The 24,791-nt window shown below is 42.6% G+C and overlaps 1 protein-coding gene across 1 annotated transcript in view; it reads right to left on the bottom strand.

The window, feature by feature from the left end:
• Positions 1-24,791, bottom strand: part of COL22A1 (collagen type XXII alpha 1 chain) — a 237,326-nt gene that overhangs the window by 155,472 nt on the left and 57,063 nt on the right. Inside the window, exon 4 of the mRNA XM_056333390.1 lies at positions 11,029-11,103. Within this exon, the coding sequence (XP_056189365.1) occupies positions 11,029-11,103 (75 nt within the window). The remainder of the gene's footprint in view (positions 1-11,028; positions 11,104-24,791) is intronic.

The raw sequence follows: 24,791 nt of genomic DNA on the forward strand, positions 1-24,791 counted from the left end.
GAGCAGCTTATTTTCTGCATGGATAATTCACCCCACATCCAGCACTCCCAGCTCAACAGTTTGATTCAGCAGCATCAGGCAGCAGTGGTTATCTGACTTATTCCCAAGGCATGAAAGACTGAACCTCTGGAGGAACAAACCAGAGGGATTTACCGGTTGCTCACAAGCCCTGCATGAAGTAGGGTGGGGATGACTAAAGGGGTTGCACAAGTCATCAGATATATTGATTTGTTATATTTTACAAGCAGCTTGCAAGGGGATTTTGGAGCTATAAAAATTTTCTAAAGCCTACAGACTAAAAAGATTTGAGAGCATTTTAAAAAGGTTCTTGCTATTAACTAATTGACTTTGGTTTCCACAGATGTTATTAGTTGGGATTTAAGCAGCACTTCAGGCTGGCCTGACTTCTCACCAGATCCACCAGGTTTCAGTGAGGCGAACAGCTAAGAGCTTAAGTTAATAATGAGGCTTTGTTGAAGCACAAGGAACAGCTCTTACACAAGCATGAAGCCTACTACCTTCCAGGTGATATTCCATAAAGTAGTTTAGAGGACACTTTAGATGGTGTCATTTTTAAAAATTTGTAAACCAGATTTACCCCTGGTACATGATGCCACCACTCAGGCTGTTGGTTTACTGATGCTGGTTTGTTTCCTCTGCATCATGGCACTGGGAGACAATTTCTGCTTTTCCTTGGCCCCAGCGAAGGAGCAAACCGCGAGAGTCTCATGCAGACCACAAAAAGAGCTTGATCTCAGCTCAAGCACGAATCCACATTTGGGATTATGAGAAGCAGAAACCATTCTTGAGGTATGTAACAGAGTTATACCTCAAAAAGGAGGAAGCTTGGAGAGGCAGCGAGGCAGGTGAGCAGGCAGTCACCAGGCTGAACTCTGGGACCACTCTGTGTCAGAAACATCAGCCTAAAGCTTCAGTCAAAAGCAGAGGGGACAGATACAGTATTTGGTACCCTCACACAGCAAAGATAACACAACACTTCAGGAAAAATAAAAAGGCTATAAAACCAATAAAAAAATTAGGCCAAAGAGACAGTATGAGAGAGAGGACAAAAGCACAAGCAAATGCACAAATACACAGCTACAGCCATCCCACCTGGTGGAAAGGGCTGTCGCCATCTAACCCCCCGCCTGCTGCAAAACCAAGAAATAAATACAAGCCTACAGCAGCTGCCTCTGAGGCAGCACCTTTCAACACCTGATCTCACGTTAACAACACTCCACTTTATGTTCTGTTTAGCTGCATCAGTCTGCTCATTCTCTCTTACCCATTTCCCTCTCAGTTTTTGGACAGTCGCAAGTGGCATATTGACCAACACTGAAAGCTGGTTTTTACACTGAACTCTTTGCCTCATTACTGAAGTCTTTTCTGTGTTGAAGTCATTCTCCATTTTCTCAGTGATGGACATCTGGCTTAGTGCCATGAGCCCTCTTTCAGCTCCTTTCCTGCTCCAGTGATTTACAAGATTAAACCGAGTTCATTATTCCTTTGATGTCCTTACATGCCAGATAGGCTTGCACCAGCTGAACGTACCAGGACTATTTGTATTAGGTTCTGATTTTAATTAGTTCCTCTATTTTGAAGTCCTCTTTTGAGTTCCTCAGGTGTTAAGGTGTTCTGTGTTCCTCTGGAAAGCCATACAATGGCATAACTGCAAACTCATCGCTTGGGATAGCAGTGGGGAGCAACCTACACTTATTTGAATAAAGGTTTTGTTGGTAGCACCCAAGAGGACTCTACGCATATAGCTGAGAACACAAAGAACAGCAGATAAGTGTTTATAGACCAGAGTGGAAGGACTGATGAAACAAATCCTACTGCTTGCTCATACAACAGACTAGTATTATTGTTAGGGTAAGAAAAGGTATTTGAGGAGAAACACCTTACTAAAACATAACCTGCTATATTCTCCTTGTAATGCTACTATCTGGGCTACAGGAAAGCCCCACAAATATGTTATTCATGAAAATAAATATATTCCTATTAATTTTAGGTGCTATGAGCAAAGCCTGATACGAAAGCAGGTAGAGACTGGTCTCTAAGAGATCTGGTGGTTGCTTTATGCCAGATAATCAGTACAAACCAGGTTAGACCTACAGGTGTACCAAAATCTGGCCACATCTGTCGTCAGCATTCACATCAGACTGATTTAACTCCAAGAATTGGGAGGAGTTTACTGAAATTGTATATGCGTGTCCTTCCCATCATGTGTGCACAATGGCCAGAAAGCTTGCACTGATGAAGACTCTATGGGATAGTTTCTCCAGGCCCTTTTTTTTGCAGTAAACTCTTTCTGAAGTAGAATTAATCTAAAAAATTTGGACCAAGAATTATCTAGAAGTACCTCATGTTCAGACAGTCTATTAGTCCTTTTACAGCCAACAAATTGGTTGCTTCTTGGGCTATGAATAGTGAAAAGTTGAATTCATTTCCTTTTCATCAACCTCAAAAGCACTGGAATAAGAAAAAATCCTGCCTTGTTTAACTTCTGGGAGAAAGCCAACAGTAGTAGGGGTTTTTTTTAAAAAAAAAGCCTTTAGGGATAGATTTATTTTTATTCTTTTTTTTTTCTTTTAATGTGCAGGTAGATCTGAATACTTCATGTAGATTTCTCTGCATGGTTAACCCTTGTTAAGTCTTTTAATTGAACACAGAAGTCAAAATTTGTCACTGATGGGTGTCCTGGTTTTGGCTGGGATAGAATTAATTTTCTTCTTAGTAGCTAGTGCTGTGTTTTGGATTTAGGATGAGAATAATGCTGATAGCACACTGATGGTTTTAGTGGTTGCTATGAGATGTTTATATTAACTCAAGGACTCTTCAGTTTCTCAGGCCTTGCCAGCAAGATGGCTGGAGGGGCACAAGAAACTGGGAGGGGACAGAGCCAGGACAGCTGACCCAAACCAGCCAAAGAGGTATGCCATACCATGGGATGTCATGCTTGGTATATAAACTGGGGGGGGTCAGCCAGGGCCTGTGGATCTCAGCTCAGGGACTGGCTGGGCATCAGTCAGTGGGCGGTGAGCAGCTGTACTGTGCATCACTTGGTTTCTTTTGTCCCTTCACTTTGGATTGGACTCCTCTCCCCTTCTCCATCCTTTTCATTATAACCGTTATTGTTATTATTGTTATTATTGTTCTTTCATTTTTATTCTATTTCAATTGTTTTTATCTCAACCCTTGAGTTTCACATTCCTTTCCAATTCTCCTCCCCATCCCTCTGGGTGAGGGGGAGTGAGCGAGCGGCTGCGTGGTGCCTAGTTACTGCCTGGGGTTAAACCATGACACTGGGATTCAGACCAGGTGAAGACTTTCACATGGACCGCTCAGCTGTTATCATTTTTTTGCTTGCAATAGCAGATTCCAAAATAATTCCCCCATTCTTTCTCCATGTTTCTTGATGTCTTTGAGCAGCTCAGCTAAGCTACCTGCTCCAAGGTACCTGATGCCTAGCATCGGTCACATTATTCACAGTGTCAGAAGTCCACTGAGATCCATGATGTTGGGTACTAGCTATATCTCTGAGCATATTAGGAAAAAGATTAATTTATAACATGGAGTTTTTATTCAAAGAACTCGTCCCAGCTCTGCTGGTGACAGTGTGGTTATGCATATTTTGCTGGATACTTGAGTGTTTTCAGGCTCCTAGTCCAGATCATAGAATCATAGAATGGTTTGAGTCTAAAGGGACCTTAAAGATCACCTAGTACCAACCCCCTGCCACGGGCAGGGACACCTGCCACTAGACCGGGTTGCTCAAAGCCCCGTCCAGCCTGGCCTTGAATACTTCCAGGGATGGGGCATCCACAGCTGCTCTGGGCAGCCTGGGCCAGTGTCTCACCACCCTCATAGCAAAGAATTTCTTCTTAATGTCTAATCTATATCTACCCTCTTTCAGTTTAAAATCATTACCCCTTGTCCTGTCTCTACAGACCCTACTAAAAAGTCTGTCCCCATCTGTCTTATAAGATGCACATTCTGGTGACACCCTACCTGCCATTGGGGTGACTGTAAATTTTCACTTCCCAATTCTTTAGTTTCTGTAGAAGGGAAATTCCTTGGCACATAAACTGAAAAGAAACCACCACAGGTCCCCACACTGGGTAACCGGGGGCGCTGGACACCAGGCATGCAACATTGCACATCTAATGCACAGGTTAAAGCCAGCCCATAGGACTGCAGCAGCTACACTTAGATGTACACTTAGATCTGTACTCACAGGTGACTTATTAGTAACTATTTGCCTGCTTGATGTGGTTTTCTTGGAGTCCTTGAACATGGGTGAATTGTTTGGCAACCTCTGAAAAACTTCAGAGACATTGAAGTGCCATGATCTAGGCTATAGTGCTGAGATTAGCTGGTGTACAACACATAGACTCCTAGAAAACAAAGTCAAAAGGAGCTTGCTAAGGTCACCTGCACTGAAGGTATCACATCTACCAGCCCAGACAAATCCACCCCACAGCACAGTTCCAGCCATTTCCTCCAGCTCACAGGAGACTGAACTGACTCTTGCAACCACGGGTCAGCTGTTATTTTCCCTATTTATTTCTCATGGAGATACAGCAGCTACAGCCAGATGTATGTAGCTCAGGAACCCGGTTTCAAATTCAACTCTCCAGATCCTTAGAGAATGTAGAACATTAGCACTCAAGGCAGTGCTAATTACTCTCAATGAAATTCTGTATGGGCAGCTTCCTAGGGCAAGCGTGTGCGGGAGGAGGCAACGAGAACCCCTGACCCCTACCACCATTATCATTACCTAGTGACAGGGCAGTGAAAACCATGACAGCAAAGCGACTGTGCCACAACACAGCAAAGCTTCAACCTTCCACCTCATGTCCCATGCATGTCAGAGCTGCATCCAGTCCTACCTCTATGGGTATAAGCTTGAGGATGGAGAGGAGAGCAGCTGGCACCCACACAAATAGCTAGCTTCACCATCCCTGTGTATGTGCAGTCTTTTGTAGAGGAATGAAGCTGGGTTAATTAGCATTGATAATATCCAGCTGTGGGCTGGCTTCGGGGGCGGTGGGTTGGCTGATGTTGATAATGCACAGCTGTGGCTGATTAAGTTAAGATGTTGGGCAGCCAAAGAAGAGAGAGCAGGAAGAAGCAGAGAGAAAAGACAGAGAGAGTGCGAGCCTACCCTGGGTGAGGAGGGGCAAGGAGAAGGCAGCAGAGGGACTGGCATGAAGAGTGTGCTGGTATGAGATGGTAAAAAGACCTTGTTGCAGCCGGCTAGTTTGGAGAGTGCTGTGACAGTCTGCTGGTGAGCACCATGTCTGTGCAGCTACTGTCTGAAGACAGTGATCCGTTACAAATCTCTGCAGCTATTCATGGATTTTCCACTTGCCTCTCAGGGCTTCCCAAGGAGCCTGTGAGAGGGACAATACAGACTGCCAAGTGCAAAGAGGGCAATATGCCCATCACACAGGCACCACAAAACCACTGTTGTCCCTGGGAGGACATTGGTCTAATGTGCTCGCCCTGCAGGTTCAACAGCCAGGACACTCCAATTTTCTCCTGCTACCACGTGTTTTAGTGGGCAAATATAAATAGTCCCAGGGATATTGTAATTAGCTAGTGAGTCACCGGCATGTCTGGAATGTGAACCCTGTGCTGCAAACTGCAGGACACTGGAGACATACTGACAGTTAAACACAGACACTGCCGTCTATAATTGTAGGGTACTGGCTTTACAACCAGGGCCTCCATCGTAAAGTGCCCAAAATCTTTTATAGAGCTACAGAAAAACACAGAGGTCATAAATATACTGGCATTTTGCTCGTTTGCGCATGGAGGTTTCTGAGACAGGGAAGAGAGTTAGAGGCTGAGGTTAATCTGTGGTACAACCCATAATGTGATTTCTGCTGTTATTCATACATACAGCCTGTGTGGCTACTTAGGAGTTAGTGTCAGGGCTTTTATGTTCCGTCCTTGCTCCCTTAACACCATCCAGCGTGGGATGTATAGTGTGATCTGGGGGTTGGAAATATCCCTTCCCAGGGTTAATTTTTCTCAGCACTTTATGGAAACCATTGCAGGTCTTTCTTTACTCCTGTGGCAGATGCCCTCTGAAAAGCGCAGTCAGTATCTGTTGAGGAATATTATCTCCGTTGGTGGATAGTGTTGAGAACTAGAGCTCAGCCCATTTTTAATACTAAGGATCATCCAAATTTCTGCAATCAAATCCCATGTCCTGCAGGTCTAGTTTAAAATACAAATAATTTAAATGTGAAGTTTTAAAACCTCAAGAATAATAATTCATTTTCAATAACTTTCATGTGTTGCTTCAGTGCAATATAATGGTTCATAAAAATACACAAGGGGCACATCTTCACAATGCAAAATGTTATCATTGTGTTCTCCTGTCTGGTCGTGATTAATAGTAAGCCATGATCCTTTGTTAAATGCTGATGGAACCAAAGTGACAATTCAGCAACATAAGAGGTATGAAGCATCACAACTGAGGTTTTATTTTGAATACTTCAGGGCAGATGAGTTAAACCCTCTTATGTCTTCATTTCTCTACTCAATAAAAAACCTTCATGGTACCCACAAGGATGCTGTGAGAACTTTGTTTAAAGTACCATCAAGCATTGCTTTAAAATATCAGACTTTCTGGAAGAGAAACAGTGTTTATCCTGGTATTCTAACCAGCTTTTTTGCTTTCTTTCAAAATTCCCTGTGTGATTTCTAATGCATGCAGAAAAATTTATATTCTGAATTTACATGTTATGACCTGTTAAGCAGATGCCACTTTACCACCAAAAATTTGTATCAGAAGTAAAGCTGCCTGTATATTCCTACCTCATACAATGGTATTTCACTGTGGCAGGCCTTACTGAATGCTACAGCTAGGCATTTTTTATTTAAGTGCTATGATACTAGAGGGTCATAGACTACAGTCCTCTGCTATTGAGAGGACTTCTGACCATCCATTGCTGTTTATTTGTCTCCATTTCTACTACTTCACCGCTTGTTCCAGTACTTCATCTCTGACAGTTTGAAACCTTCTTGTAGTGTCTTGAATGTATCTCCTAAACAGTCGATATCCTTTTCTTCTTACATTCTTTGTCCTTTAGCTTGAGTGATTCCCCTATCGCCCTCCTGCTATTCCCCTGATCTATCTGCAGAAAGCAATAGTATCTCCCCTTTCCACCTGTACACTAAAAGATTAACCAAACCCAGTTTTTTAATCTCCTGTTTAAAAAAAGCCTCTCTGGTTGCTGAACACACTAATAGCTCCTCAAGGCTGAATCTGTCTTTCCTGGGCTAAGGAGGTCTGAGCACACTTTTCTAGATAAGCTGTAACTAAAGGCCTGTCCACTCTCAGGAATTCTTCCCTATCTCTAAAAGACCTGCTTTACCTTATCCACTAATGACCTTTGCCTTTTTCCCCAGCTGTGCAGCACCGTGACTCACAAACATCTGCTAAGACATCATCAGTTTTCAGAGTACGAGTTTATAGCACAAAGTCCTGTTATTAATCCGTATGTACCATAACAAACCTTTTAAACTAATAGTCCCAAGTCGGTTGGGAAAACGCCCAGGTTTCTGAGGCAAACCAGTTCATCCTTCAAGGATATTCTGATCCCAATCTATATAGTAGAAACTCACAAAGACCCTGAGGAGGTCCACCACTGTCTGTCCTCCACTGTCTGTCCTCTGGTTTGTTATTCCCTTTCCTAGAAAATTCATCATTATCTCCCTGCTAGACAGTTTCTGGCTCACTTTACAACATTTATTAATCTATATTGTTTTTCACTTTAGCTGTGACTTTCAATACAGTACTCCAACAAATGCCTGCTGAAGTCCAGATAGATGAGATTTACTTCATTTGTTTTCCCTAAAGAAAAAAAAATAATCACCTGTCTTTTAAAAGGAAAATATCACATTTATTCTTTTGGCTCTTCTCCAACTCATAATGTGGTTTTTCATGCAGATATTCATTTGATTATGCATGAAGCCATCCTCCCTACCCTCACCCCTACTCTCAGCCTGTGACTTAATGGAATCCCACGCATCTTCCACCTCTCAGTCACACCATTGGTTCCCTTGATCTCCCAAAGTTTGTCCTTTTATAGCTCATTTTATGATTTAGCTTCTGTTTTTTCTTCTACTAATCCAGAGTGACTCAATTCACAATCACTTAACTACAGACACACGCTTGAAGGTAGCAGGTCACGCTGTAACTTGTATGCAGGTAGGGTATACAGGAAAGGGCTGGCATTGCTAATGTTCTGTGTGAAACGATTGCTTGGTGCATTTCACCCAATAAAAAGAAAAAAAAATCTGCAGAAAGACTTTTGTCCCTCTTACCTTCAGTTCTGACATCTTTTCCCTGTCTGAGAGAGGGAAGAGGCGTTTAATCTGTCTTTCCTTTTAGTACAGCCTTCCCTGCCTCCAAAATGAGATTTACTGCAGCTTCCACTCTATAAGGCTGCACTTTGCTTCCATCTGGAAAGAAGTTTGTGCAAGATGCAGTTCACTATAAAGTTCTGTGTTAGGAGCCTGCTGGGCCACGAGGAATTTTGGTTGTCATTAAGCTTCCAGGTGGAGTACAAGACACAGGTGTGAACTTCAAATAATTGAACATATGAGCACCTGGGTAGCAGAGGAACAGCCTCCCCCTCAGTGCTGTCACCGGTGAATCCACAGAAATCCCAGAGCTGACCTGCTCTCGCAAGTGTGAGGGAGCAGGAGGCAGGCTGCTCCTCAAAACTGAAGCGCAGTCCTCTTTGGGGCAGAACAGAAAAGCCTTTCAGCAACAGCTACCAGCACAACGCAGTCTTTTGGCAGAGGAAACGCAGCGCTTTAAGCTAACAGAAATTTTCCAGTCACTTCAGCTGGGAGAAGGAAATGATTTTCTGTTGGAATTGGATCCAGGGACCCCGAGTCTTCAGAAAATGCTATAGACTACGTAAGGTGTACATAAGGAGTGAAACAGCATTTTGGTCCTATACTGATCCATCTCCAGCAGCACAATGACCCTTAGCAGACCCAGAATATCCATTCAATTTTTTTTTCTAGAGAAGAGGAATACATTTTCCTAATCACTAGGAACAGGAAGAGAAAGAAATTGTTGTTGTCTCATCATACAGGAGTAATCAGGAGCCTTCTACAAAACCTCTTGTGTTGGTGGAGAGGGGCCAGACACATCACTTCAATTAAATGCTGTAACAATCTTGTTATTAGGTCACTGCACAGCACAGTGAACGTTTAAACTTTACAGTGAACAGAGGTTCCCTATATCAAATAAATAAATGTCCTATGCTATCTGTTTAACCAGCGGAACACACACGTTGCAATAAATGAAATTCTTTTTAGATATTAGGGGAAAAAATATTCAGTGTGATAGTGGCAAAACTGGAACAGTCGCCCAGAGGACCTGTGGAATGTCCATCTGAGACAGTCAAAACCCAACTATACGAGACTCTGAACAACCTGTTCTAACAACCTGTTCTAGCTGATTTGAGTACAAGGTTGGACCAGACGATTTCCATAGGACCCTTCCAACTTGAACTAGTCTACAGGTCTAAGAGAGCAAAATCTTTTAAATTAAAACACTGAGTATTGACTGGCTTTTTAGGAGGGAAGTGGGATTTGAAGAAAAAAAGGAAAAATAAGTCCAAAATTTACAGAAGAGCATAAGTGTATGTATACACATATCTAAATATACATGTGTATGTGAATCTGTACCTCACTCTACTCAAAACTTTTGTGCCAGACCTGAAGTAGAATTCTTGTTCTTTACACTACACAACAGAAAATACATTTGTGAAGTCAGATGAAAGCACAGAGCCTATTAATTAACACTTGAATTAAAATTCAGACAAACGTGAACTAGAAATAGGCAGCCCTTTGCAACTCCATTCTTCTGGAAATGATCACATAGAAGATGATAGTCTGGGGAGGGACACAATCCTCCTACACATTTTGAGCAGCAGCTTCCACTGTAAGCAGGTTCATTCAGAATCAGCAGGGTTATCTGCTGAATAGCACTCCTGTTCGCACAGCCCGGTGACAGGAGGACGGTTAGAACAGGTTAATGCAAGACCTAGCAACAGACAGCCATTGAAAACGGGTGTTTGGGGATTATGAGTTTGGGTCTAACAACCAGAAAAGATGTTACTACCCAGCATTATCGCAGGCCTAGATGTAATCAGACTGCAGCCAAAATAAGCTGCCTACAGACAGCACAGTTGGAACCGAAATTTTGTGCAGGCGGTGAAAATCCCCCAGTGAAACAAGGGAGTAGCAGAGCTGTCAAACCTTGACCATTTCTACTCATAATCAAATTGCGGAAAAGCCTCTGGCCTCCCACTGCAGTGACTTATGTTCTTGGGTCAGTCACAGATATTCCCAGTACATCCTTGATGGGCAGGTTTTCTCTGCCAACAGCTCAGTCTTGGGGGGCTAGAAGAGAGGCACAGCCCATGCGTGTATCTGACAGATTAAGTCCTTCAGCTGGGTGGAAAGATATATCAGAACTTAGAGAAAAGCAGAGATATCACCAGACTGGCTTTCCTTTTGATCTTTCACCAGCACTTCCAAAAAAGGTATTTCTTCCTGGGACTACTTTTCTTTTTTTTCTTCTTAGATAGACATATATAAGCATTTCTTCAGTGGTAATTACAATTGTGCTTGGACATCCCACAAGAATCACAGCTCAAATAAACAGACATTTAAATCTCACCAGATGTGGAGTGGTAAAAAAAAAAGTAATCTCCAAGACTTACTGAATTCCTCTATCTACTACACTAAGCTCCAATGGCTTTTTAATTTGTTATCACATCAAAAGAAAGCTCATGATTAATTTGCTGTTGACTGTCAACAGATAACTTTTCCAGCCCTGCAGTTTCCAATATACTTCTCCATTACCGAATATGTATTGGAATAAGAAAATGCCAGCTAGTAAAGGTGTAATGAATCAGAACGTCAGACTAGAAATGTACAGTTATACTATTTCAGTTCCCAGAATACAGCAGAATAGTGTCTCTTTACCTGGAATCTCATCAGTCCCCCCACTGGTATGTTTGAATCGATCTCCTTCCACATGGACATTCGGACACAGGACATCTGAAAAGCAAAAGAACCAGTACAAAATTATCTCAAGTAAACACATCATTTTGGAAGCTGTGGAACTAACAAAGGCTGATCTCCTGGGGTTTATCCAACACTTGTACACGGTTCCCAAAGCAATAATACTCTTCCTAGTCTTTGCATGTCCTAAATACCTTTCCTCTATCCTACCCCCTAACCACATGCTGGGCAAGAGACTCAATACACTATGCCTGGTTTTTAACCACTTCTTGCTGACTGGTCAGTCAAGAAGACAAACAGAATAGGTGACCAGAGCCTCTTCCTCAGCTAGGACATCACTCCAGGTTTTTCTCTTTCAGCAGTCTGTAAATACACATGAAAGTCACAAAAACTTAAGAAAATACAGAGTAAGATTCCACTTTCAGATTGGTCGGAAGGGAAGTCCTGAAGGCCCAGGTGACAATGCGGTGCCACCCAAACTTTTCAGAAAGGATGGCTTCTTCTCAGAAAAACCTCAAACCTGAAGTGCTAAGGCAGGAAAGGGAATACAGGGCACAGAACGATCAAGTGACTTTAGCCACATCCAGGTCTCGTCACAAGCCAGTGCCAGAGAGAAAAAGCAAAGCCCACTCTCCTATATCTTACTGTACTACGTGTGACCCCCCTGTCAACACCCCTCCAGGAACATGACTATTTGTGTGTCGGCTCCTTGAGTCTGTTCAAGCAGCAAGCAGAGTTAAATATGATTAAAACTTGGAAGAATATTCACCCCTACACACCGGTTTCAAAAAAGTAATGAAAATACCCAGCCTTTTTCAGGCATTTATCATGCTCCCCATTAGTGTCAACACAATTGCAGGTAAATGCTTTTCTGCAGAGAACTGTCTACCTATCCACCTCTTTCCTGCCATATCTTTGAAGTAGCATTTATTTATGCTTTGTTTTCCCAGATCAATAGGTAATTGCACACTTGTAAACAATAGGGACAGATAGCTCAAGGAATCAGTTTAATGAGAATATAAAAATGAACTCCTGACTTTTCACCACTTGCACAGCCCCACATTTATGCCCTTTCTCTGATCTAAAGAACAACCAGGTGAGGAAAGGCGAGTCCCATTCCTTTATTTGACCAGTTGCACACATGATAATACACATATTCTCTGCAGTTCTAATAGTCATCTTGATGCATGTGGTATTTGGCACCCTCTCCACCTGTTTTTTTTTATTATTATTTATTATTTTATTATTTATTAGTACCTTATTTCTTCCGTATCACTAAGTGTCGTGCTTGTAAAGGAGCAGCAAGGGCCAACTGCTCCCTAAGGGATGGGGAGACAAGCCCAGGCAATGCCTTCGCCGATTCTGGGCACAATCTCACAGGAGTCTCTGAAGACTTTCTGCAGCAGGTCTACCTTGAATTGTTTGTGAAGCTACATCCAAAATTATGAGATAAAAATTACTTTTCTGAGGACATTGCCAGCAGGTCTTTTATCTCTTCTGCTTCCTGACTCTGAGTAAAAAAAACCAATATTCCACAACGTTTGGTTAAGCCTAACAATAAAATCAGATAATTTTCCTGCTTTATTGTGCTAATGAATTTACGGTCCAGATTATCAGCTGCAGATGAGCCACTGTTAGCTCAGTGGAGAGAATGGGGACTGTAAAAGCCATTGCCAGAAGCCCCAACAGCCAACACAGAAATCAAACCCAGTCAAACACACGCAGCCACCCCTTTGCTGCAGCAGTGAGGGAGGCCAGAGACTGATTACTCATGCAAGTGTGTGTTATCTAGGGCATTTCAGATTTTGGTTGGATCATCTTTAGGGCTGCTGCTTCTACAGATAAAATTCAGAGTAGTCACTTATTTTTTTTTCACCACACCAGGAATCAATACTGATTGATGCACATGGTCACTTTGTGTAAATTTTCACCAGAGGTCTCTTTTGCTCCCTGATGCCTGTTGGTTTGAAAGCCAGGAGACTTCACTCAAACCTGCCTGTATCTTAACATTAGACATGTGAAATCATGTGGTAGGTTCACCTCCATCAGAGTTCTCCACAACTTCCCAACACAACAGGGAACCTCTCCTCTGTGAGGTGAACTTTATAAGTTGAAATTTTTTTAAACCGTTAAGACTTGCAAGAGCCAAAGTTAGGCCACCTTTACTCCCATCCATAACCAAGCTGTACTGACAAAAGATTTGCTTTGAAGTGTCAGAAGCCCTGTGCAGATGTTATACTGATCATTTAAATTCTGGCTTTGCTCACAAGGAATGCTCTTTTTGTTACAGGCACCGAGTCAGTGCAGGAAACAGCACTTCTGAGCCCCAGTCTCAGAACTGGAAGATGTATGGCTATGCAGTAAAATAAGGAATGTAAGAAATCGAAACGAGCAAAATGTCCCCAAATAAAGAGTAAACAAATGGAAAGCATGAATAAAATCACAAGAATGTCATTCACCTCTGCTGCCCAGGCCTCCTGAGAGATACACAGGGAAGAATAAAACAGCTCAGACACAGCAGTGCACCTCTTCATGCAACAGGGAGGTAATGTCTAAGCTACAGACATATAAATTATCGTTCCAGTCTTTAATGGCATCACACACCCTCCACCAGGTCCGATTAGAAAGAACCATGGCTTCCTAGCAAGGAAGTATGAGCTTGTGAAATCTTCCTAGTTTTAGCTCCTGGTTTGGAACCAGGATTGTACAGCAGACTCACGTGCTTGGCCTTCACGCAGAACTCTGTTGCCACAAAAAAACAGAAATGTCAATGTTAATAATATTTTTCTCTTCTTCCAGATCTGTTCTTTAAATCTCTTATTACCTTTTAAAGACCTGTGGCCTCACTTTGGCTTTCCTTCATTTTACAAATGTCCTGTCCTCCTTTTGGTTTCTCCCTTCCTGTCTGCATCTCAGACACAAGTATAAATAGTTCACAAGGGAAAGAAAATTATTGCAATGCTCCCTTTCCAGCCACAGCATAATTCACAAGGGCACAAAAGAGGTTCATGCTTTACCATCCAAGTTAGCAGCATGACTACTTGTGTCCAAAGGAGCAGCGTGCCCGATTGACAGCACATCCATCAGTCCCAACCAGCGATCAGGTCTCATTGCTACACCCAGGGACAGGGTGCAGCAATTTCCATTGATAGGAAAAGCAAGATAAAAGCTGTTCCTTTCCTATGGAGCCTTTATATGAGACCTCTGATACAGGTGAACGTTTTAACATCAAAGAAGGTTGTTTACGCCTATTCTTTCTGCTGCTGCCAGGCCAGACTTTGAGCAAACACTCACTGTGCTGGGAGGATTTGCAGCAATAAGCATCCACCACAAATGGCAGAAGAAGTGATAAAATCTGCACTGCAGCTACATCTCTAGTAATTTACAAACATTTACAGATTGCTAGAAGAGAAGATACCGACTGACCTAAGCTTTCAGCCACTGGTCACTGTTATGTCCCTCTGGCCATGTAATTCAAAACTATATGAGTCTGCAGATGCTTTTAAATACATATTGTTTACAACTACTTCTTTGTCCTCAAGTTTATGTAATATTCTGTCAATCCTTTGCTTTATCCACAAATTCTATCAGCAGAAACTTTGCATTTATGTCCATGTGGCTCAGGGAAATTTTTAATAGCACCAGAATTGGTATATATCCCTTTTACAGTTGCACTAGAAATGACAACTTTCCACTGACACCTGCTATATGAGATCAGTCAGCTCTTAATCCCCTGTGGAGTGTTACTTTTTAATGCAAATGTCATTCAATATGCAATAACAATGCCTAAGAACAAATATATTATACCTAGGTAGTTACCATATCAACAAAACTGTAACTGTCCACAGAAAGAAATTAGTTTTGTCAGAGATGACCTCTTTCTCATAAAATTATAATCCCTGAATAGGCATACACAATAATTCCCATTCTGCAGTACTTTATTCACTGGCTTCAATGTCAATTATTTTTTTGTGGGTGAGATCAGGCAAACTATATAGCTATATGTATGAATAATTTTTCATTTTTAATAGCTTTATATTATCCTAATTTCAAAATCCCATAATTAATGTTGTACTAGAAAGTTATACATATGTAAGTTTGCAGACAACACCAAGCTGTGTGTGTGCAGCTGATGCACCTGAGGCATGGGGTGCCATTCAGAGGGACCTGGGCAAGCTCAAGGAGTGGGTCCATGTGAACATCATGCGGTTCAACAAGGCCAAGTACAAGGTCCTGCACCTGGGTCAGGGTAACCCCCACTATTAATACAGGTTGAGGGATGAAGAGGCTGAGAGCAGCCCTGTGGAGAAGGACTTGGGGATACTGGTGGATGAAAAGCTGGACATGAGTCAGCAACGCGCACTTGCAGCCCAGAAAGCCAACCGTATCCTGGGCTGCATCAAAAGTAGGACGGCCAGAAGGTCACGGGAGGGGATTCTGCCCCTCTGCTCTGGTGACACCCCACCTGGAGTGCTGTGTCCAGCTCTGGGGTCCTCAGTAGAGGAAAGACGTGTTGGAGCTGGTCCAGAGGAGGCCACAAAAATTATGAGAAGGCTGAAGCACCTCTCCTACAAAGAAAGGCTGAGAGAGTTTGGGTTGTTCAGCCTGGAGAAGGCTCCCGGAAGACCATACTGCAGACTTTGAACGATTAAAGGAGGTTTTTAAGAAAGATGGGGACAGACTTTTTGCAAGGGCCTGTAAGGATAGGACTAGGAATAATGGTTTTCAACTAAAAGAGGGTAGATTTAGACTAGATGTAAAGAAGACATTTCGTACAATGAGGGTTGTGAAATACTGAAACATGTTTCCCAGAGAGTTGGTAGATGCCCCATCCTTGGAAACATTCACGGTCAGGTTGGACAGGGCTCTGAGCAACCTGATTTAGTTGAAGATGTCCCTGCTCATTGCAGCAGGGCTTGGACTAGATGGCCTTTAATGGTCCCTTCTAATGCAAACTATTTTGTGATTCTATGATTCCCAGGTACGTTTCTTCTCTTTTACTATTGTTCTCTAGTAATCCAGACTTGCCAAAGATGACTGTAAGTTTTATTAGGATGGCTGATGAATTTCTCAGAGTTGCTCGCTTCTTATCACCAGAAGGTCCATCCAGGGTTCTCACTTGGAACCTCATTTTCTTCCTCTAGAAACAGACTTCTCAGCAGATTACTTACTCAATATAACTTTGATTCTTGTGGCCTCCTTTTTCACTCTTTTCTTCACAGATCTCCAAATTGTTCAGAACTGTTTGCAGATCCCAGATCAGTGAGAAAAAGAGAACATCCAGTTCAGCCTTACACAAGCCTTGGTGCTCACTTAAGCACAACAGTCTTCTACCTGCCCTGCTCCTGGGGTGAACTTTACAGATAATCACAGGCACGTAGAACTGACAAAAGATGAGTCTCACATCCAGGACTCCATTTTTCCACCCTGATCCCTGTCCTGCCTTGTTGTAACCTACAAGGTCCTCTGGAACACAGGGGCATTTGTGTCTGCTGTGGGAGCTACTTAAATACAAATGAGTAACAGAAAATATTGAGAAAAATTACTGCAGTCATAGTGACCATTGAATCTCCAAGAGAAAGACATAGTGTGCATCTTTCAGAGAGGCATTCGATCACTTTGAAGCACTGGGGACATTTGCTTATGGAAAATGTGTCCTGAATGCTTTAAAAAGATGCTCACACATACTGTCTGTGCACCTGGAAGGTCATTACTGGGTTTGATGAAATCAAATACTTAGAACCAGCATTCACAAAGTTACAGTTGAGAAGTAGAAATAACCTCTTCTGAGTGGTGCTTTAGAGAAAAACATAGGCAGAAACACTCAAAATTACCCCAAAAGGCTTAGTTTCTCCTGCAAGAATACAGTCACGGAGATGGCCTTAGTCACAGCCAGACTGTGATCTTTGCAATGCTTTATTTCAGAGGGAACGCACCAAGAATTGATGCAACACATTGAGCACTGAGAAACTCTTACCTAATCTGAGCTATTTTAGCATCATCTATAGCGGTACTGAACGCCAGTTTTAGGATGGGGTATACCACTCTCTCTCTGCACTGAACGTTGATAGAACTTGAGTCTCTCTTTTGCAATAGATCCTTTACTGTAAAGAAGGTCAAGTTAAGTGAGGCAATTCCCATCATAAATATGGTTAAGAACCTGAATAATATGGGGTTCTCTGTCCTGCTCCGTATGAGTGTGAAACCCTTTGAATCCTGTTCAGCACTGAACAAGCTGATTTAGTTTGTATGTATGTATGTACGTTTTTATGTCAAAAGTATGAACTGTTTGTTTAAGGAAGCACAATACAGTTTTCCGAAAGTGATCTAACTGCAGGTAACACCATTTTCTGTAAGCAAATCATACTGAGATCTGTTTGATCATAATGAGTGATTTAAGCCTCACTTCTACATATCATCCTTTAGAATATTCCCTATGAAAAAAATCCCAAAGCTGTCAAATATTTTAAAATTAAAAGAGACAGTATGTCTTACAGAGTATATGCACTGTAAGTGACATGTCAGAAGAGCGTGTCAGCTCAGGAATTTTCACTAGCATTAAATTATCATTAATAACATTGTTATGAAACTGTAATAATAGGGCTGAGAATGTGGAAAAGAATAATATGAATTATCTGATAGTTTAAGTCTCTTTACCTTCAAGCCATTTCAAAAGAAAGTCAAGGAAGAGGGATAGAAAAAAAAAGGAAAAGCAAAATAGAAAAAGAGCAGAGAGAAAGCAGGGGGGGAGAGGGAAGGGAGGGAGGAAGGAAGCAAGGAAGGAAAATTAGGAGAGAAGAGAGGAAAAGCAAAAGAGGAAAAGCAAGGTAAAGGCAAAGACAAGAGGAAAAGGGCTAGTTTGACACAAAGTCAATCTGCCAAACTCTCCCTTGAAACTGAAGCGAGAGATGATTGAAATCCTAAGGCACTTTTTCCTTTCTGATATTTCCTTTTTCCACCTCTGCACTGGCTTATACGAGGGGGACATGAGACTCTCCCCCCGCTGGGAACCCCAGCCCCAGCCTGCGCGTACACCTGCCTCGGGACTGAGCCGTAACGCAGCCAGACCCAAGGGGCAGGTAATGCGCGGGGGAACTGCACGGCCTGCAGCGCTGCAGGAGCTCACACCAACCGACCGTCACGTTCCCCCTGCACCACGCAAGTTTACAGATCGCAGTTTCTATTTGTACCATAGGAAAAGCATAATTATTGGAAGAACTGCCTTCTCCATGAGTCCAATCTGAGTAGCTGCTTCTTAAAATACCCTTCTGAAGGCAACTCCCTCACTTGGAAAATCTGGTTAAATTCACGGCATCATGTCTGTTCCAGCAATCCCTGCCTTAGCTTGGCCAGGAACGGTGTGATCCTGCTGCCCCTTAGGGCTTTCTATTCAGAAACCTTCCCTGTGAAGCCCTAAACACAAACTCCAGTTGCCTGAGGTCCTTCCTTTTGTCCTTAGGACTCTGCTGAAACAGTTTCTTCATTTTCATTTTATTCTTTCAAGAGTAAGTCAGTCCTCAGCTGCCAAGGGCTCCTCCAGGGACTTGTGTATAATGAATGCTGAACATGTGTAGCTGTCAAGTTACACAAGAATAAAGTAGAGAGGTGAGAATAGAAACACAAGGAGGTTAAAGCAAACGTTATTTATTACCATGTTTCTTTTTTACTTTTTCCAAACTGAGAATTTTAGGATTCCAGAATCTCAGCAGCACCCTGTGCATTGCCAGAGATTCAGCTACTCTCTGCATCTCCATCATTATTCCATTCCCGCTGCAGAAAGTCTCCAAGTTCTCTCAAAAAGCATGTTATTTCCAACCTAAACATTTGAGTTGCCTTGTCCTCTGACAGTGATCTTGAGCCCACCATAAATTCTATCAACAGATAAGGAAACAGTCTGGCAAATGCAGGACTCACTAATAGCTGTCTCCCCAAAATCTAGACCAGACTTTAAAATATTTACAAGGAATAACTATTTTTTAGCCACTGTTCAAAGATGAACTCTGAATCTTGTGCGCTTTTCAGAGCTGAACAATAACCTTGCAAGAGAGAGAGATGGGGGTGATGGGGGTGGGAGGGGAAGGGGGTTGGGCACCTGCATAGAGCAAGCTTCATTTGTTCCGTAGTTAATATTGCAATTTTTTTCTACATTGAAGCACATTTTCCCATTGAAGCTTACACTTAAAAGGGAAGGGCCTGGTGAGACAATTTTTCCTCAAGTTAAGAAGATTTCATGAAAATAGTTTCTCAGAGGAGCTTTCTCAGACCCCATTAGCTCTGCTCTTCAATTACTTAGACAATCCACTGTGCAGCAGTTCCTCTAACACACTTAACTCCCTGCAGTCAGTTGATGACAAAAATGACTCCTATATATAGCACCACCTCTATTTGTTCTTTTTTTGTTGTTGTTCATAAAACACTGTACAAGGATCATTATGAAGACTCAACATTAATCTTTTTTCCCACCACTCTTTTAAAAATACTTCTTTTGAAAGAATATCTCCACGCTCTGCCCATATTCACTAAATACTTTTGGCAAACGTTCATTGTCAGATATTCTTTCCAGGCAAATGAATCCATCCTTAAAGTGCCACCCACCCTTGGAAAGAAATTCATAAGGAAAAGAAACTGGCATATTTTTCAACTACAGTATTGGCACTGACAGTGTAATGATACTGGAATTGCTTCTATACTAACATCATAATTTGTAGCAAGGTATAGGTAAAACAGAGCATCACAGCAATTATGTGATTCCACCTTGCAGTTTAATGCCTTACGCAATTCTCACTTCCTTTCTGAAATCACACTGTATCGTCACACTGTGAAGTTTGAAGTCCATCACTGCCAGGAAATCCACCCGTCAATGGCCACTGCAGCCAAGGTGGATTTTGGTTTTTTCCCTTCAAATGATGCGTACATTGATCCTGGATGACGTCTCCATATTTGCACACCAAGGCACTCTGTCACCACAGTGATGGGCCTCATAAATGCTCACAATAAAATGGAAAGGGAATAACAAACCCACGGCACAACTTACAGACTGAGCAAACACAGCTACAGCCCACCCTGCTCCTCATAATTACCAATGCTCTCACATTTTTCCACTAAAACATTGTTCTGAAAATGCACCAACACCCAGCTGAATTGCTCTCCAGACTCCCCTGGCTGCTGAGTAGGACCCAAGTGACCGCAGTGGGAACGCAGATACCTATACTTGCATGGCTCCCTCCCCCTTTGTTCAGCAACGCAGCCAGAAAAGTAGTTCCTTGAATAACCATGCATTCAGTGCCTGGCACTCTTCAATAGATATTATATTCTATACAGAAGGCAATCAAAACTACTAATAGGTATTATACCCCAGACAGCATCCATGCAACATACGTTTAAGGTCCCAGGCAAGAAGAGTCTCTTCTTTAGCTCCTTCTACAGGAACGGAGAAGCAAGGCTCCTTCAGAGGGCAATTCAGAGCAGAAACCCAATTTAGGTGTCCTGATTTACCCCTGCAAAAGTCACCCTCTTCCTATTGGTTACAGGGAGAACCTAAGGATATATGGTTCCCAAGTCAGACACCTACCAAAGGCACCACAGTTACATCCATCCAGTTAAAACAAGCATGGCTGGGTGCACTCCTGGGCAACGAGGCCAAGGCATGCTCAGGACCACGTCTATGTTAGCAAATGGTCTTAGTCTCCACAACAAGCGGCTGCTGACCATGGATACTGTCTGGCACGTTGTAAGCATCCACCTGGGCCCTAGAAACGTTCCAACAGCCTGTTAGCTTGCCGGGGCCAAACTGCGCCAGACACCAGTGCAGATGAGAGCACCGCATTGCCCAGGAATGCTTCTGGCCACATTTACGGTTACAAGTTTAGATACAGCCCGTAAATGTCATCCTTTGCTAAGAGCTCTGTAATAAAGATCAAAAGTAGCCTCTTGGGCAAAAATGCTAAATTCATTTTATGGTCACAGGTCACTAATTTTTAAATGCACTCCGTTCAAACAAGTGGGAAAGGGGTTGAGTGCACAGCCAAGAAATGTTGTATCCTATTTAAGTAGGGACAGGGGAAATGCAGGGAGTTCTGGCCTTTGCAAAACACTTGAAGTAATTTTGAAGGTGAAAAAGGGGAAAAACTGTTAAATTATTTTCCTATACTTTGCTCCCTGTCCTGCCTCACATCAGAACTGCTCATATTAATGTGAAAAATATTGTTTTCCCCACAATGTGGCAGGCTGTGCTATACATTTGTGCCACCTTCTCATCCTGGATCCAAGCTTCTCTCTCTTCTCCTTTTATCATCATCCACTGCCTTTTTTATTTCTCATTTCTGTCTGTCCTGTACTCTGGATCTTAATTGCAAAAGGGACCATCCTCCTACAGGTACTCACACCACAAGACCCACACATGAAGTCACAACTACAGAACCCCACCAACACAGGGAATGCAGAACAGTCCAACAGCCCTATCTCCAGGTTAAGCCCATACGCCAACCCTCAGCCCATCTTCGGATGTCTCTTAATATTTCCTAGAGAAGCTCCCGAGTCTTGCTGGGGATTCATCTTTCCAAGAGATACCTACACTGCAGGCTTCACTGGTAGCCTCTGCCTCTCTAACGCACCCACACAAATGCAAGAAACCCGTTGGACAGATGACAGCAGACATATATTACCAAGAGGACTGATGTAATTAGCACCATTTAAGTGAGCAGCATACAGAATTAATTTGCACATGCTCCCACAGGGAATAAATGGCATTATGGGAACCATGAATATAGCATCAAGCCTCAGCACTTCCAAGCTAATTTGTTTGTGTGTGCCCCTAAACAAATACACAGACTGTGTGCCAAGGAGCTTGTCAGCAAACAGCACAAGGTTTTGAGGAAAGCAATTAGCAGCTGCAGCTCTTTCCACCCAGGCTGTGAGGTGATTGCTACTCTGAGGCACGAGTCCACCTCATTCTCTCTGGCTCTTCCATCTTGGGAAAGAGGTGAAGCTTCACTGAGCAAAGTGTGCTTGATCCCAGTGAACCACAGTTTCTTCTGAGTGGCCGATCATTGCCTTAGCAGGTAAATTGCCATGAAAACGTCTTCATGTTGACGGCCTATGGAATATTCAACAGGATGACAGTACGGGGTTGGAGTACAACCTCCAGCAGCCAACAGTCACAGTGACAAGCCCATCCCCAGTGGCTGCTCTATGAGCATAGATGGACGATGTCACTCCTGACACAGCTACGGGCTCCCTGGGACAATTTTAGCTGCATTTGCTGCCTGTACTTCATAGGCTGGAGAGAGCAGGGTGCCACAAGACTAAGAAAGTTTCCTGCCTGCCCCTGTGTCCAGACGAAGAACAAGGATTAAAGGTACTACTCACCTGGCTGTGGGGAGACAAAGTTACACCACCTACCAAAATTCCAAAAGTGCAGAAAGAAGAGATCAGCACATAGTACCTCTCTAGGGATGTGGCTGAGGATGAATAGCCTGTGGATGGCAATAGAAAGCACTCCAGGTGGGCTGCCCAATCTGCTGACCATCTCACGGCTACAGAACTGCCAAGCATCCAAAAACTCCATTGTCCCCTCTTCCCTTCTCACTTACCAAGTTTTATAAAATAAGGCTTTTCTCTCCCTGGATTTTGCACCATTGGATATAGATCAATTCCAATATCCATCAAATAAGACTTCTATGGTCTGTAAGAAGCTGAGCTGAAACATCTGTGCTTTTTACTCCTTTAAAAACTTATAAGGATCAATATAACATGTGCAAGTGTGGCTTGTGGAAATAAGAGAAGAGGCACCTCCAATGACAGAAATAGATTTCTCTTATCTTTTTTCCTGTAGTATTAAACAAATACCATGGAAGCAAAATTTTGCCAGCAGCAAATTTCACAACAGGGAGATGGTAGCAACGGTAACAAAAAAAATGCTAAATCTCTTATAGGCAATGGCTGGTTTTAAGATTGACTCAAATGTTATAAAACACTATTGACACAAGAGAGAAAGTGGTTTTGTTTCATTTGGTTTTTAAAGTAGCAATTCCATGTTAGTCCTGTAATTGAAACAACTGAGATTAAAAATAAACTCAGTGCAAAGCTTCGGTAGGTTGGCTCTCACTGAATAGGAACATTGCAATATTTCTGCTATAAAACCTCATCAATCTCACTTGCACTCAGCATTCATGAAAGGCACATTCCCCAGATGAGCCCAATGGAGCGGTACAGCTACAGATACGCCGAAGCCATTAGTTCCTACTGCTGGCTGGAGGTACAAGCCAGTCTGTTCATTATCCTCCCATGTGCCACCACACAGAGACAAGAGTATAGAGTCTCCTAATCCAAGCACTGTCAAAATTGTGAGATGCCAAGTTAGGGTTTATAACTGAGTTTAAAGAAGGAAATCCTAGCAATACTGAAAACATTATTTCCTAAATTGCTACAAAATCAATTACTTGTCCAGAAAAATAAGAAATCCAGGTATGGCATTCTGTTACTTCACAGTAGTTCCAAAAGTGAATTAATTAGTAGCAACTTTGTTCAAAGTTGATGTCCTTTCAGCTGCTCATTAAATATACACCAGTTGTTCTCAAATAACTTTCAGGAGAGAAACATACCTCAAAGACATGTTTAAGAAGGACTCTGACTGGCATTACTCTTCTAGTGTAATTATACAACTGCAAATTGAACAGTATCATCTTCCACATGGGTATTTTTGGGGGCTACTCTGGCTCTGGGACTGTAACTAGCAGCAGTGTAATTATATCACAACAGCAAAGCAAGGAAATTTCTGTACAAATATAAGACTTGACTTTGGTTAAGAGTTTGTTTTCAGTTTGTAAAGAATTGTAACACCACCTTTGCAAAATAGAGGGGTTTAAAAGATAAATAAGTGACTTTAGTTTCCTCTTAGAAGAAGCCAGGATAAATCAACACCCTGGCAGAAGGGCCTGGATGCAGCTCAGCAAACTCAGCAGTTTGCCTGGTTGCAGTCCACATCCTTCCACTGCCTGAATTTGACCTTTCATGGGCAAGACTCTGAACTGGCCACACAGAGGCAGAAGGTGATGGTGGGCATGTGCAAGGCCCCATCACCAACTAGAGAAACCAATGTGACACTTCTTTGGTGGTAGAGCTCTTCAGAAGACATTCTTTAAAAGCAAACCATCCCTCTGATAATCTGCATGGGGATAAAGCTTGGGAACACCAATGGAAACATTGTAGGGATGAAGTGATTGATTGTGTGACAAGGGCTTGTCCCAGACTGGGTACCAGCACAAGCTGTCAGAGCTTGGTAAGCTCTCTGGTTTTGCCTTCCAGTACACTTCAGACTCCACCTGGAAAAAGTAATTATTCAAAATGACTGAAGTACTGCAAAATCAAGCCCAGTGCCTGCTTTCTTGCATGCAAAGAATTTAAAAGGGTCATTGACATTAACATTTGGCATCTATACAGATTTAAAGACCTTTAAGGGACTATCTGGGTTTTACAGCTTTCAAACACACTTAAAAAAAGCCAGGGTGAAAGCACTGGGTTGGTTCACTTCTGATTTATGTTTTGAAAGACAACTTCAGTCTAATATTAATTTTATCCAAACAGCCTTACCCACTTGCCAGTTCCCATACATGCCACCAGGCCCATACTTTCTAAGGAGGTTTGCATAAGATTTGGGCACTTTACTCCCATGGGCACCTGCAGGAATCTCTCCTCCAAAGCCTAAAAGCAGCTGAAAGAAAAGC

This window comes from Falco biarmicus, chromosome 3 (genome assembly GCF_023638135.1).
Source record: "Falco biarmicus isolate bFalBia1 chromosome 3, bFalBia1.pri, whole genome shotgun sequence".
NCBI classification, from domain to species: Eukaryota; Metazoa; Chordata; class Aves; order Falconiformes; family Falconidae; genus Falco; species Falco biarmicus.